General features: G+C 59.2%; 1 protein-coding gene across 5 annotated transcripts; it reads left to right on the top strand.

The window, feature by feature from the left end:
* Positions 1-2,964: 2,964 nt before the first annotated feature.
* TPM2 (tropomyosin 2) lies at positions 2,965-13,974 on the top strand. Of its 5 annotated transcripts, none has more exons than XM_042875216.1 (9): positions 2,965-3,152; positions 3,846-3,971; positions 8,132-8,265; positions 9,360-9,477; positions 9,787-9,857; positions 10,516-10,591; positions 10,714-10,776; positions 10,985-11,054; positions 11,339-12,076. In XM_042875216.1, the coding sequence occupies exons 1-9, from the start codon at positions 3,039-3,041 to the stop codon at positions 11,419-11,421; spliced, it is 855 nt and encodes a 284-aa protein (XP_042731150.1). In that variant the 5' UTR covers positions 2,965-3,038; the 3' UTR covers positions 11,422-12,076. The 5 variants fall into 5 exon arrangements, with proteins under 5 accessions (XP_042731150.1, XP_042731148.1, XP_042731149.1 ...); XM_042875214.1 differs by lacking the exon at positions 10,516-10,591 and adding an exon at positions 10,076-10,151 and having other exon boundaries at positions 2,968-3,152; XM_042875215.1 differs by lacking the exon at positions 11,339-12,076 and adding an exon at positions 13,670-13,974 and having other exon boundaries at positions 2,969-3,152.
* The last annotated feature ends 795 nt before the right edge of the window (positions 13,975-14,769 follow it).

The raw sequence follows: 14,769 nt of genomic DNA, 5'->3' as shown, positions 1-14,769 counted from the left end.
TGTCCAAAGCAGCACCCGGCAACCCAGACCCCCATTGGCAGCCTCACAGGTGCTGCCCAGGGCAGGGGGGGGGATTTTGTTGCAGGGGGATTTGGGGGCCGGCTGAGCTCCAGTGTAGCACCTGCCCCTGAGGCTCTGCACTCCTGGCCCCATTCCTGCAGGCAGCCGAAAATATCCCTAGGCAGAGTGGTAGGAGGGGGTGCAGGTGGGGCACCCCCTATATATCGACCCCCCAATGAGGCAGCAGCCGGGAATGCGGCTGGAGCCCCTCTGGCTGCCTGGGCTAAGCTCAGGCCCTGAAATAGTCACCCCGGCTGCCCCAGCACGGCCCCTTCCCCACCTGCTGTCACCCCGTCCCGTCACTCAGCAGAGCTTGGGGACACGAGGGATATGGTGGGATGCAGTGGGGATACCTCTGTCCCTGCACCCCAAGTACCCATGCTGCAGGGCCAGCACCAGTGAGCAGCCTGGAGGCTGAACTGCACTGCATGACATGTCACAACTCTGCAGTTCTCAGCTGTGTCCATCGGGCTGGCCATGGGACTGTTGGGGGGGGGGGGGTCTCCGTTCCCTGCAGCACTGTGGTGTCCTGCAGCATCTTCGGGTGTCGAAGTGCAGAGGGGCCACTATGCCCCCCGTGACACTGTTCCATGGCCCAGCTCCAGGGCAGATTTGCGCCTCCCGCAGGAATCTCAGCCCTGCCAGCTGTCCCCTGACAATCTGCACTGCCTGACCCAGCACCAGGTACCAGACACAAGCACAGCCCAGCTCCACCACCCGGGGCAGTGGGCTGCAGCAGTGGGGACCCTCAGCCACATCTCTCAGGCAAAGGTTGGGACACAGGTGCCAGCTGTAAATACATGTTGGAGGGACACAAGGCAGCATTTAGCATGGCTGGAGCCCTGAGCCCATAAATCTTTCAGCTGGGATTGGAGGGGCTATTTTTGCATGCAGGTTCCAGCAGGCACAAATGGTGCTCGGGATATGCCAATCATAAGGTGCCAGCAGTCCCACCATGGCCCTGAATTTGGGGTGGGCAGACGACCTGCAGCCTGCCTCATTGGGGAACAATGGGCAGTGATGACAACCAAAGAAGTCCCTTCCCTAGGAACATACTGGAGAAAGGTGCCTACCCCAGAACCCCTTGTCCTGCAGTTCAGCTTTGAGGGCAAAGCCATGGACAGGAGCACCTGCATGGCACCAGGTGTTCCTGTAGGATGTGGCCACGCGGAAAATGGAGAGTGCAGTGAGAGGGACCTGCATCCCTAGGGGGGCTCATAGGAAGCTCCCCCAGCTGCTCACGTTGTACTCATCACCTCTGAGTTCACTGGGCTGCTCTGGGCTGAAGCATCTTCCCCAGAGCCAACCATCCTTGTCTTGCTCCTATAAAACCATTTTCTCCAGTTCTCACCTCCAATCATTTTCACCGTGCCTCTGTGCCAAAAAGTCAAGTGTGCACCCCATTGCTGGATGTGGGTGCAAAGGGATGGCCTTGGAGCTCACACAGTCCCTCACCTTGTCCATCCCATCCCACCCCATCCCCTCTGACCCCCCCAGCTCCAAACCCACCCTGCAGCTGGGAATGCACCAGAAGCATTTATGAGCGGTATTCAAGCATGGGGTATTTTTGGAGGAGTTGGGATCAGAAGGGTTTGCTTTTTTTTTTTTTTTTTTTTTGGCCCATAGAATAAGGTTTATTGTGAGAAGAAAGAAGGAGCAAGGCAGCCTGCATGCCCCAAGTCACCCTGGTACACTGTCCCATTGGAGGTGCCCTCCTGCTGGGGATGATGGCACTGGAGTGGTGGTAACGTGGGGCAGTGCTGGTGCTGGTGCTGTGACGCAGCAGTGGGATGGGAAGGGGGGGTCAGTGCTTGGCTCTCTCCAGTCCCAGAGGATTTTTCCGTTGTGTTTTGCTGCCAGGCCTTTCACAGAGGACACTGGGGCGGTGCAGAGGAGGGTCCTGGGGTGGCTGTGCTAGGAGGAGCCTGCGTGGCACAGGGGGATCTCACTGTGGCCACCTCCACAGAGCATCCCTGTGCCCACTGCTGGCTCTGGGAGTGGGGTGCTAAGTTTGGCTTAGGGCCATGACCCCAGTCTCCAGCTGTGCCAGGCTGGTGGGGCACCCTTGCTATGGGGCTATATGGGGGGCTGCAGTGCCAGAAGAACAGTGTCCTGCTGTAGGCACAGAGACACAAACAACACAGGGGACCCTGGGGCACAGCAGTATCATGATGGTTCTGGGCATCCCCTGCTCCTTTTGGAGCTGATGGAGTGTCCCTCTGCCCCAGGGAGCAAAGCTGGCCTATGGGGTGTCCCCAGGTGGTCACAGCCTGTAGGAGTCCGAGTGCCATTGCAGCACCCCAGGACCCCCAGGACTGCCGTGGGTGTCCCCAAGAGCAGCGCCAGCCCTCAGGGTCCCCCTTCCCCAGGGCACAGTGACAAAGTGCAGGGTGTCCCCTCGTTCAGGGACAGCTTTGCGGACAGAGGTGGGTCACTGACATCGGCGAGTCACCAAGCAGTGTCCCCAGGTGACAATAACAGCACAGGGGCAAAAGCGGGGTGTCCTCAAGCCCAGCGCTGCCAGTGTTCCCGCGGAAGTGCCACCAGGAGTGCCCTCAGCAGTGTGTCCCCTCAATCGGACCCCTCGCGGCGTCCCCAGCGTGCTGTCACCGATGTCCCCAGCACCGTGCCACCACGGCACCCCCACCGCAGAGACCCCGGTGTCCCCAGCGCAGAGCCACCGCTACGCCCCTCTCCCGGTGCCCCTTCGGTGCCAGGTGCCGGGGCTGCCCGCCGGGTGCCGACCCCCCCGTCTCCCTCGGTGCCGCGGACTGCGGCGAAGTCTGTCCCTAAAAGGTGCTGGCGGGCGGCGGGGGAGGTCCCGGGGCGGCCCCCTCCCTCCCGGCGCGGCCCCTCCCCGGCTCTTAGGCGGCGCGGCGAGGCGGTGGGCGCAGTGCCGGTGCTGCCGCTGCCCCCGGTGCTCCGATCCCCACCGCCGCCGCCTCGCGCCCCACCGCTGCCGCCGCCCCACCGCCACCATGGAGGCCATCAAGAAGAAGATGCAGATGCTCAAACTGGACAAGGAGAATGCCATCGACCGTGCCGAGCAGGCAGAGGCTGACAAGAAGCAGGCAGAGGATCGCTGCAAGCAGGTGAGTGTCCCATAGCCTTCCCCAAAAAAGCGCTGGGAATCCCGGCCCTAAAGGGATCTGGCCCTGAGGATCCCGCTTCTCTGGGTGTTCGATCTTGGCCACCCCCATTATAGGGGTGTACAACCCTTGAGGACCCGCAGTCTAGGGATGTCTGGCCCCGGAGTCCTTGTCCTAATGGGTGTCCAACGTGGGAACCCCCCCATCCCAGGGTTGTCCAACCTTTGGGACCTTGTCCTGCTGGGTGTCCAATCTTGAGGATCCACCATTCAGGGGTTTCTAACCTCTGGGATCCCCAGTTTGGAGATAGCCAGTCTTAGGGAAGTAGTCCTGCTGGGTGTCCAACCTTAGGGATCTCCAATCTGGGACTGTCCAACCATGGGGACCAATGCCTGTTGTTTCTGACCTCAGTATCCCCAAACTCACTATGTCTTGCTGGGACCCCCTATTGCCACTTCCCTACCCCTCTGCACGGGGTCCTGGGGGACAACGCACTCCCACCACAGCCATATGGACAGGGACCTTCCCAGTGCCCTAAAGCTGTGTCTTCATGTCAGGACTTCTCCTGTCCCCAGCCCTGAAGTCCTGGGGCCCCCAAATGGACTTCGGTCACTGCAAGGTGAGGATGGCTGCCTCTTGCTGGGTGGGTGTTCCAGGGTGACCACCCATGACACCCGTGCTCTATCCCTTCCCCAGCTGGAGGAGGAACAGCAGGGCCTGCAGAAGAAGCTGAAGGGCACAGAAGATGAGGTGGAGAAATACTCTGAATCTGTCAAGGAGGCCCAGGAGAAGCTGGAGCAGGCGGAGAAGAAAGCCACGGACGTACGTAGGCAACCCCTCCCCTAAGCAGGCACTGGACCCCGGGGGGGTGAAGGAAGAGGGGAACCTTATATGGTCAGCCTTGGTGGGAAGGGTGTCGGACCCGTTCTGGCTGTGGATGCCATATAGGTGCCAGGGTACTGGGGCATCACTTGGCCCAGTGCCCTAGAGCTCATAGGGATGAGCATCCCCACTGCGCCGACATGCACATGTAGGGAAAACTTGGAAATAGTTGCTAAAACGTGTTAGAAAAAAATGGGAAAAGAAACTGAGAAATAGGAAAACTCTTGCCCGCACTGAGCGCTGGTTGGGAAGGATGCTCAGGGAGCATGGGGACAGCCCTTTAGGGGTTCAACGTGCCACCCTGTACCCTGAGAAGGGAAAGGCTGGGAAGAGTTTTATTTAGGGCCATGACTGATGCTACTCCTGGGAAATGGATCCCAGTGGGGAGATGTTAGGAAGGTGTTGAAATTGGCTTGCGCCTGGCTGAGATGAAGGGTGGAACAGCTGTGCGTGTCTTGAGCCTGTTTAGGAACTGGGTATAACAACCCGCAGTGCCACACGGGGTATTTGGCACCCTATAAATAAATGCTCCTTTTGATAGCCAGTCCTTCTCTGATGAAAACCAACCCTGGAAACTGGAGGAGAAGCTAAAGGGGAACTGTCTGGAGCATGGCCAGCAGGGGCATGGCCAGGCTTTTTAGGATTGAGAACAAAAATTCAATCCTGGCGGGTTTATGGAGCTAAATGGGGGAGATGCGTCAAAAGTCCAAGGTGGCCGCCAAGGACAAGGGAGAGCAGATGAGGACAGACAACGACAGCAAAGTCCTTGGAGGTGCCCATGTCCCCTACTGGGACCCCAGCCTACAGGGGAACAGGGGTTGCCGGGTCAGGGATGTGGGCAGAGCAGGCAGTGAGCCTCATTGGATGCCAGTGGCCCCAGTGCCAGGCTGCGTTTGTAGGGAGGTTTTACAAGTTTGTCCTGAGAAAGGTTCTGTCATCGATTCCCAACCCTTAAGGCTGCCCAAAGTCAGGCTGCCTTAAGGCTGACCAAGTTGTCAAAGCAGTGGGAATTCCCTGGAAGAGTTTGTTTATCTTGTCCAGAGGGCAACTGTGCTGTGTGTGGTTCTGTGCTGCTCTGAGCAGGTTCATGCAGGATGGGGGTGAGCTGGGTGCAGGATGCCCCAGACACAGGGCTTGGGGACAGGCTGCTCTCGTAGCCACTGATTATCAGAGTGCTGGCAGTGCGGAGCAAGGCCACTGCAGCCCCATTCCCTCCTTGTCTCCCAAAGAGACATCCCGTGAGGACAGCGTGGTGGTTGGAGCAGGGTACGTCCCCCTCCAGCCCTGTGTTGTCTCTGGCCACCGGCCTGTCCCAGCGAACTGCGAGCACAGGGACACGCACATTCTGCTGTTCCCAGGCCACGATCACAGGCCACGGTCCCACAAGGCTTCACCCAAGTTCCCGCCCCAGCACTCTCCCAAGCTGAGACTTTGCTCTTATTTGGTGATTCCCTGAGCCGGTGGGAGGGAACGGGCGCTGCTGGGAAGTGACTGCATCCCTGGGTGGGGCCAGAGCAGGAGGCACCCTGCTCTGGCCGATATGGGACCAGGGTGCCTGCCCCCAGCCTGCTCCCTTTACTCTTGAGACTCCCCTTCTGCCCTGCACCCCATGCCCTGATCTGTGCCCAAGCATGAGGCTGGGACTAGGGCCAAGCCCAAAGCCATGTGCTGCCACACTGCTGCCATCTGGCTTGGGACTCGGTGCTGCGGGGGCATGGCCAGATGCTGCCTCTCCAGGGAAGCCCCAGATCCTGGGAAATGGCATCCCTGGAAGCAGGCATAAAGTGTGGCTGGGGCTGCCCGGCAGCTCACAGAGCTCCTTGATGGAGGACTGAATGCCACCACACCTTGCCCTTCTGACGGACCCAAGCATGTGCTGTGGCTGGGGTGCAGAGCTGGATATGCCTGTACCCTGGAGCATCAGCCCTGGGGGCCTTTGTGTGGCCAAGGACTGTACCCAGGGGATGCCCAAGAGCATCCCCATCCCTCTCATTGCTTCACCTGTGGGACAAAAGTCCGTGCCTCCCGTCACTGTAGCAGATGTGTGGAGATTCTGGGGAGCACCCCTGGATACACTCTACGCAGAGGGGCTCACAGCCTCTGCTGCCCCTTTTCCTCCCAGGAAAACAAGCACCCCTCTGCCTGCGGAGGCTCGGCTGGGGCATGCACTCTGTGCCCTGCTTTGGGGGAGCTGCGTCCCTAATGCGGGGGGGCACAGTGTGCCCTCCATGGCGCAGCCATGCGCCTTATCGGGGGCGACACGCGCTCAGCGCAGGGAGCGCAGCGGGAGCGGGTCGGTGTGCGGCAGGAGGAGGAGGAGGAGGAGGAGCAGGAAGGGATGGAGGCAGGGCGGGAGCGGCCGCCGCCTGAGCGCTTCCTGCCCGAGCCAGGCGGATCCCACAAAGGGCTCAGCGGAGCGGCCTCGCTGCGCTCCCCGCCGGCCGCACGGCCATGGCCGGCATCAGCTCCATCGACGCCGTCAAGAAGAAGATCCAGAGCCTGCAGCAGGTGGCCGACGAGGCGGAGGAACGCGCCGAGCACCTGCAGCGGGAGGCCGATGCCGAGCGGCAGGCCCGGGAGCGGGTAAGGCTCCTGGGGGCACCTCGCGACCCCTAGACTGGGCGGCGCCGCCCCTCGGGGCCGCGCACCGGGGAGCGAGGGGCACGGGCGAGCTGCTGGGCCGCGCGTCCCGGTGGGCGTTGGTGAGCCCCCCGCGGGTGCCGGTGCGGGGCGGGGGCTGCGGGCAGCTCCCCGCTGCCGGGGCCTCGCGGGGTTGCTCAGCTCGGGAACGGCCCCACATCGCGGCCCAGCTCCCCACGCCCGAGCGGCTGCTGCCTGGTTCGGGAGCGGCCGCAGAGCCCTCTGCACCCCGTCGTAGGGATAAACCATCCTTACGCGCTGGCACAGGCCAATGTTTCCGCTCTGTGGCTTTTACAGGCTGCGGGTCGTTCCCGGTTTGGCTTCGTGCTGTTGTTGTGGGGAGGTTTTTTGTCTCTTTTTCCGCTGCCCTCCCCCGGCTCCCGCATCCACCCGCTATCGGGGCCGGCAGAGCTGGGTGCGGTACCCGCGCCGTTGTCGCGGGCAGAGGAAGCGGCCCTTTCCTGCAGCCGCAGATCGGGTTCCCCTCTCAGCAGCTCATGTTCCCGAGCGCCCATTCGGGCAGCGCTGACCCACTTCGGGGGTCATTCCCTGGGAAAAAGCTCACGCCGAGGTGAGGCTGAACATATGACCGGGACCTCTGTTTCGGGCATCCCCGCTCGTTCTGCCCCACGTACCGGCGATGAAGCAGGGCGCTCCCACCGCAGCCCATCCCTTTGAGTTTTGGGTTTTTTGTCCCCACCGCGGGGTCGGGAGCTGCTGAGGCAGCGTTTCCCAGCTGTGATGGAGCAGGGAAGCTTTAGAGAATGGAAAGAGAACGGGGCCAGGCGACCGGGGGCTGGCGGGGGGCCAGAGCCACCGCTCCCGGCCGGCTCTGGCTGCCCGCCCCGTCGGCGCAAGGGGAGCATGGGAACGCGGGGGGCCCCGCTCCCTCCGGCCCCTGCGGTGCGAGGTTGGCCGGGCGCCATTGGTCCGAGGGCAGCTCGCTTCATCGCCCCGCGGCCGGGCTGTGTGAGTCGGCTGTGCAGTGCGGGGGGACTCCGCGTGACCCCAAGAGGGGGCTCGGCTCTATGGGGCCGGTTTGCTACACTGCCTCCGTAAACAGGAAATCGACAAGTGGCTCCCGTATCCTTTTCGGGAGCGGATCAGCTCAAGGCATTCCTCCTCCTTTACTCACTGCTCTGCAAAACCCCAATGCTGGCCTGGGGAAGGCACAGCCCTGAGTACCCATTGAGAGCATTTCTTCTGTCTCCTGGGCAGGGGGTGCGAGAATTGGGTTTGGGCACAGTGCACACATGTTAAGGAGCAGCTGGCATCAAGCACAATGTTAGGGATGGAGGAACACCATGTAATTGCGGAGAGTGATGGGGCTGCAAAGTGTCAGAGTGGGTCAGAAGTGATTGGTGCAGAGTGCAAAGGGGTGTCCCAGCTAAAATAACTCCTGACAGTGCTACATACATGTCTGTGTGCCATGTGGTGACCAAGAGGTTTCTGCTCCACAGGCTGAGGCTGAGGTGGCTTCTCTGAACCGCCGCATCCAGCTGGTGGAGGAGGAGCTGGACCGGGCCCAGGAGCGCCTGGCCACCGCCCTGCAGAAGCTGGAAGAGGCTGAGAAGGCGGCAGATGAGAGCGAGAGGTGTGACTGGGTGGGGGGGGAGTGGCGGACAACAGGGGTTAGCTTTGGGTTGTCCATGATAGCAGACAATCCCTTGGCTTTGCAGCAGGGCTTGGGGAGCCCTTGAGTTGACCCCATGGGAGTTTGCATTGTTTTTTCTGTAGGGAGGGAGCACAACACAGCTCCCTTTGCTACAGGCATTTGTGGCACGCTTTGAAATGTTCAGGGCACACATTAAATCCCTAACAATTTGATCTGATGCCTGTACAAATTATTAAGCTGTGCCTGGAGCCAGAGGGTTCTCTCAGAACTGGTTTTGTGCCCCATGGGAAGGTTGGTGGCCCTGCATTTGGCAGGGGGGTTGGAGATTCATGATCCTTAGGGTCCCTTCCAACCCTGGCCATTCTGTGATTCTGTGATTCTGAGGATTGAGCAGTAGCCCAGGAGCTGAGGTTGGCCCCTGGGAATGAAGCAGTAGCATCCTGAAGAGGGCTGCAGAACACACACGGGGCATTGCTCACCCTCTGGTGAAGTACCTGCTTTCAGCACACACATTTCCTGTGCAGGAGCCATGCAAGTGAGGGCAGACATGTCAATGCCTTCTGGGTAGGTGGCAATGAACAATTTGCAGCTGGCCGTTTGCCTCCACTGGCAAAGATCACTTTGACCTGCCTGGCTGAGAGGCACATCTCCTGGATTGCCATGGGGCATCTCTGCTGGTTCAGCTGTGCATCCCCAGGGTACTGCTGATGTGACCCTACTGCACAGGGTGCCTGTGTTCCTTGGCAATGCACTGTGTCTCTGGAGCGTGAGGATGGACACATCAGAGTACAGCGGGCAGGAAGGAGATGCAGGTACCACCTCCACCTACAGCCATAACCTCATAGAATCACAGAATCGTGTGGTCTGGAAAAGATCTTCAGGATCATCTAGCCCAATCACCAACCCAACCTACTGAGATCCGTCGTTAATCCATATCCCTCAGTGCCAAGTCCTCACATCTCTTAAACACTTCCAGGGATGGGGACTCCACCAACCTCCCTGGGCAGCCCAATCCTTGGCCACCCTCTCCATGAATAAATTCTTCCTAACCTACTTGTTCTGACTTTCCTCAGAGGCATGAAGGTCATTGAAAACAGGGCCATGAAGGATGAGGAGAAAATGGAACTCCAGGAAATGCAGCTGAAGGAGGCCAAGCACATAGCGGAAGAGGCCGACCGCAAATATGAGGAGGTGTGTGCCACCACCTGTGTCCCCTGATCCCTGGTTTCATCAAAGGCAGTGCCCTGCAGCCCTGCTTCCTAGTCTGCATTTGACATAGCCTCCTAGAATCATGAAGTTTGGAGAAGACCTCTAAGATCATCCAATCCAACCCCGAACCATTCCCACCAAGCCCACTAACCACTTCCCATGGTTCTTGAACACCTTCAGGGACGGTGACTCCACCATCTCCTTGGTCAGCCTGTGCCAGTGAATCACCACTCTGAGAAGACATTTTTCCTAATATCCAACCTGACATGTTCCTCTGGATGTCCCCAACAGGTGGCCCGCAAGCTGGTGGTCCTTGAGGGAGAGCTGGAGCGCTCGGAGGAGCGGGCAGAGGTGGCGGAGAGGTGAGCAGGGCTTCAGGCACATGAGGCTCTCATACCACCCCTGTCCCATTCTCTTGCCCATGGGAGCTGCGGACATGTCCGTGTGTCGACATGGGGACAGGGATCTCCATCCCAGTCACCCATTAGGTGGGAGGAGGGAGGAGCGATGCTGGCCCCCGGCACATCCTTGACCTGCTCTCTGCTGGCCCCAATCTGTGGGTGCCCCTTTTCTACCCCAGTCGAGTGAGACAGCTGGAGGAGGAGCTGCGGACCATGGACCAGAGCCTCAAATCCCTCATTGCCTCAGAGGAAGAGGTACTGGGGCAGGGGTGTGGGGCAAGATGCAGCAGCCCCCCTCTCTCTATCGCTGTCTCTTGAGCCACGCCAGCCACTTCTCTCCTCTCTGCACTGCTGCCACAGCCCTCACCTCACCTGTCCCTCTGTGGGCAGCACATGCTCCTCCATGTCCACTCTCCTCCTCCTCAGATGGATGCAGGAGTACAGCAGTGACATGCGAGGAAGGGATATGTGCCCAGTGGCTCTGCTGCTCCTCCACTCTGAGTTTTCTCCTCTCTCAACTTGTTCTCTCTCCTTTCCTCCTTCCCCATGCTCCTTCCGCTCCCCCCTTCTCCCCTTCACCACCCCCTCCCCTGCCTGGTGGCCCCTGCTTGGGATGTAGTAAATGTGGTGACCTAGAGGAGGAGCTGAAAATTGTCACCAACAACTTGAAGTCTCTGGAGGCCCAGGCTGACAAGGTATGACCTAGTGGGGCTTCTGGGGCTGGGCAGAGTGTGCAGGGTTGAGGGGAGGAGGGTCCCTGATTGGGGTGAAGAACTGGAGGTGTCCTCTGGAGCTGAGATCCTCTCTGTCCCTGCAGTATTCCACCAAGGAGGACAAGTATGAGGAGGAAATCAAGCTTCTAGGGGAGAAACTGAAGGAGGTAAGGCTCTTGGATGCACGATGCTCTGCTCCTGGGACATGCACTGGCAGCAGCAAAATAACATCTCACCCCTCTGCCTTGGAGGCAAATTGAGATGGTCACCAGCCCAGGTGCAGCAAATGGGACAGTTTTGGGGAACAGAGCATGTTTGGGGTGTGGACTTAAGGGCATTCCCATCACGCTCACTGTTCTTGCTGTGTTCCTGCAGGCTGAGACCAGGGCAGAATTTGCTGAGCGGTCTGTGGCAAAGCTGGAGAAAACCATTGATGACTTAGAAGGTAAAAGGGTCCTCGCTGCCGTGTGTCCCTCTTTCATGGGCAGGCAGGGATGGGGTCTCCTTGTGCTGGGGGTGGGCATGGGTGATGGGAGGGGGGAAGCTGGGATGCTGTGGAGGTGCTGGAGTCCCACATGGGAAATATGGCCTCATCCACACTGCCTTGTGCCCGGTGCCGTACCTGCACGCTCCCACCACCCTTGCCTCCTGCTCACCGCCACTCTCTCTCTCTCTGCCACTCACTCCCTCCCTGCTCCACCACCTGCTCCCCACTCCCCCCACCTGCAGACGAAGTATATGCACAGAAGATGAAGTACAAAGCCATCAGCGAGGAGCTGGACAATGCGCTTAATGACATCACCTCCCTCTGAACCCCACACTGGGCACCAGCACTGCACCCCTGCCTGCCTTCCTCCCCCCCCAGCTCTGCCATTTTGCCTGCCCGGCACCCTCTCCACTCCTACTGCCCACTCTGTCCCTACTCTGTCCCCTCTCTGTCCTTCCTGGCCCATGGCCACTGGTCAACAGGAGTTGGCCTGGGGTATTCATAGCCGGTGCCACCCCTGCCCATGGCAGGGTCTCTTCCAACCCTCTTCTTTAAGTTCTCTTCCAACCCCAGCCATGCTGTGATTCTATTAATTCTGTGTTCCCACAAGATGAGGTGTAGGCGCTATGGGGTGTTAAAGGGGAAGGGGTGCATCCCCGGGACCCCACACCCCACGGGGATGTGGGAGGATGGAGCTATGCCCAGGGGCCTTGTGTCCCGCATTTCCCCCCAGCAGCACAAGCACTAGGGACTTGCCCCTCCAGCACAGCCATCCCGGTGCTGCATGCCAGGGGGGATATGGGATGGAGGGGGGTGGTCCTGGTCCCAGGCAGACACCCCCACCACCCGCGCTCCCCTCCCTGCCTTGCCTCTGTCCTTTGCACATTGCTTTTCAGTTTGCATTTTGCATTTCATGACTTTTTCTTTTCTGTTCTGTCCCTCTGGGTTACTGAGTTGGTCTCAATAAAGCGTTTTCTCTCCTTGGTTTCTCCTTTGTTTTCGTCATGCTGCTCTGGTTCTCCACGCTCATCCTTCATTTCCTGCCATCTCATGCAGGTGCCGGCAGCCGGGGGTGGTCTCAGGGACCCCAGCACAGCTGTGTCCCCACCACCCTTGGCTCTCGGACACAGCTTTCCTCATTTTGTGCCACTTTCCAGACCCCACCTCCGTGACTCTTTCAGCCTAAATTCATAGGGCTAGACCTGGTCTGTCCATTCCTCATCTGTGCTCCCAGACATCACAACATCCTCTCAGCACTGACTGGCATCTGTCCTCCACCACCCTCCCTGGCCGCAGGGGCTGTCCGTGGTGATTTCTGGTCCCAGTCCTCCCTGAGCATTCCACCCTACCCCACAGCCATGGAATTGATGGACCAGCAGCCCTATGACTGGCTGCCTCCTCCTCCTGCTTCCCCTACTGCCCCCCAAGCAGCCATGGGGTGCCCAGTGAAGGCTCTCGTGGGCAGTGCTGTCCCTTTGCTAACTCTCCTTTCTCTTTCTCTTCCCACTGCTGCGCTGATGTCTCTGTTTTCTCTAGAGCGCTCCCGGCAGGAGGCCGAGAAAAACCGGGTTCTCACTAACGAGCTGCGGGTCATCCTTACCGAACTTAACAACTGAGCTGCGACAGCTCCTGCCCCAGCCCCTGGGATGCCCCCAGCCCCAGCTGTTTCCCACCCCATTTTGACCAGGCTGGCTTGAGGCTGTGAGCCCTGCCCGCTCCCCCCTTGGGTGACTGCCCTGCTCAGTGGTATGGGAAAGCCCTGTGGAGCTGATGGGATTATCCTGGGGGAGGGATGAGAGCTTTTGCCATGTCCCAGAATGTCCGTCAGATGGTGGCTGTCCCCTGGCATCAGCCTGGCCCCACTGGGGAGGGACACAGTGCCTTGTGTATCTGCCTTCCTCCCCTTCCCCAGGCAGCCAACTCTTTCCTATCCCTCTGGTCACCCTAAACTGAGCAGGGGGATGCCCTCACAGCAGGATGCCCTTGCAGCAGAGTGGGCAGAACCCTTGCCCCATCCCCACCTCTCACGGAAGGAGGATACCATCTGCAAGCGAGCGTTGAAGGAGGCTGCCCCAGCAGTGAGCTCATCCCTGCAGCCTCATTAGTTCTGCTCCTTCTCTGCTGTCTTCTCCGCCTGACTTTCTGGGCTGCTGTCTCACTCCTCTTCTTCACGGAGCACGTGGCTCGTGCAGCAGGCGCTGGCTCTCCTCTTTTGCAGCCAAGGGTTTGTGCACGTGCCCATTGTGGCTGGTGGTGATGGCAGGATGGGGAGATGGGGATGTGATGATGGCTGGCTGGAGTAGTACCTGTCAGCAGTGCCCATGCCACAGAAGGGCTGTCCATGGGCAACTGGGCACTGTGGGAGGATGGAGAAGATAAAGAGCATGGACCACCTGTCCCTGGGGGTCCCAGAGGGTCGGGGCACATCCCTGCTGGCACCACACTGAGATGTCTTCTGTGTGCGTGTGTTTGTGCTTGGTGTGGTGTGCGTGGGTCTGGCTGTGCCTGGATATGCTTGTGCTGTGTCTGCGTGTGCATCTTGCTGTGTGGCTGGGTGTCCCTTGTGTTCACAGAGAGTCTGGCCAGTGCCAAAGAGGAGAATGTGGGGATACACCAGGTCCTGGACCAGACCTTGCTGGAGCTAAACAACCTCTGAGCTGCCTGGGGAGCCCTCATCCCCCTTCCCTATCCCACACGTGCACCCCACTGGCACGCTCAGGACGTCACCAGCTGAACTGCATTTTGGCCAAATCCACACATCCATTGAGAAGGGAAACCCTGCAGCCTTGCACCATGGCTCGGGGGCGTCTTGTCTGTGCACAGCCTGAATGGCTTTGTCCTGTCTTCATGTCCAAATATTAAAGCAGTTTAACAAGAAGGATGGGTGTGAATGGTCCTTGTGGGTGGGAATGGGCATTGAGACCTCTGCAGGGACCTTGTGATGTGGCAGGAGCAGTTTGGATGGGAGTGATAGGAGTTCCTTAGGATGCACAGGAAACCTCAGTCTCAAGGGTAATCCAAACTTAGCATCCTCCTCAAGCACACAGTGACAGAGATATGTCACCAGCCTGTCCCCTTCCACCCCAGTACATTATCTGCCTGGCACTTGGGGAAGCCACAGGATCCTTGGCTCTCTCCTATTGACTCTACTTCATGACCCATGCAAACAGTGCCACACGGGCACGTGTACAAGTGCATGACTACACACATACACACACTACTACCTTCCAGTGTCTCACCCAGCTCAGTATCTGTACCACTCGCATTTTCTACTACCAGATGCTGAACGCCTGCCTAAGGGACAGCTATATAAACTAGCAAGTATTAATACAGCAGGCAACCAATTCCCAGAGCGTTCAGGAAGTTTCCTCCCACTCTGTTGTAATTTCTCCAACACAAAGAGAAGAGCAGCAGGATGTATCTCATCGCTGCCACCAAATGGGGGTGGACTCCCTGGGGATGCCCAAAGCCATCATCCAGTCCCGCCCTCTGCTTTGGGCCCCCTGTGGCTTGCATGGAGCCCAGCTGTCTCACGCTGTTTGGCGGATATCCCTTTGACAGCATAGCCTTATGTGGCCAGGAAGCATAATTCATGCTGACCCCTTGCTGGGCTAAGCCATCAACCTAGCAAGCAACAGGGAGAGCTTTCCCATCCACTTTCCTTTATTTGCTG

The sequence above is a fragment of the Lagopus leucura genome, unplaced genomic scaffold, assembly GCF_019238085.1.
Source record: "Lagopus leucura isolate 7727_CA_CO unplaced genomic scaffold, USGS_WTPT01 Super-Scaffold_100014, whole genome shotgun sequence".
NCBI classification, from domain to species: domain Eukaryota; kingdom Metazoa; phylum Chordata; class Aves; order Galliformes; family Phasianidae; genus Lagopus; species Lagopus leucura.
This window is presented reverse-complemented; position numbering and strand designations above follow the sequence as displayed.

Coding starts and splice junctions, on each gene's coding strand:
- TPM2 (XM_042875215.1), top strand. CDS start 3,039: ATGGAGGCCATCAAGAAGAAGATGCAGATGCTCAAACTGGACAAGGAG. Junction 3,972..8,131: donor CGGAGAAGAAAGCCACGGAC/GTACGTAGGCAA, acceptor TCTGCTCCACAG/GCTGAGGCTGAGGTGGCTTC. Junction 10,592..10,713: donor TGGAGGCCCAGGCTGACAAG/GTATGACCTAGT, acceptor CTGTCCCTGCAG/TATTCCACCAAGGAGGACAA.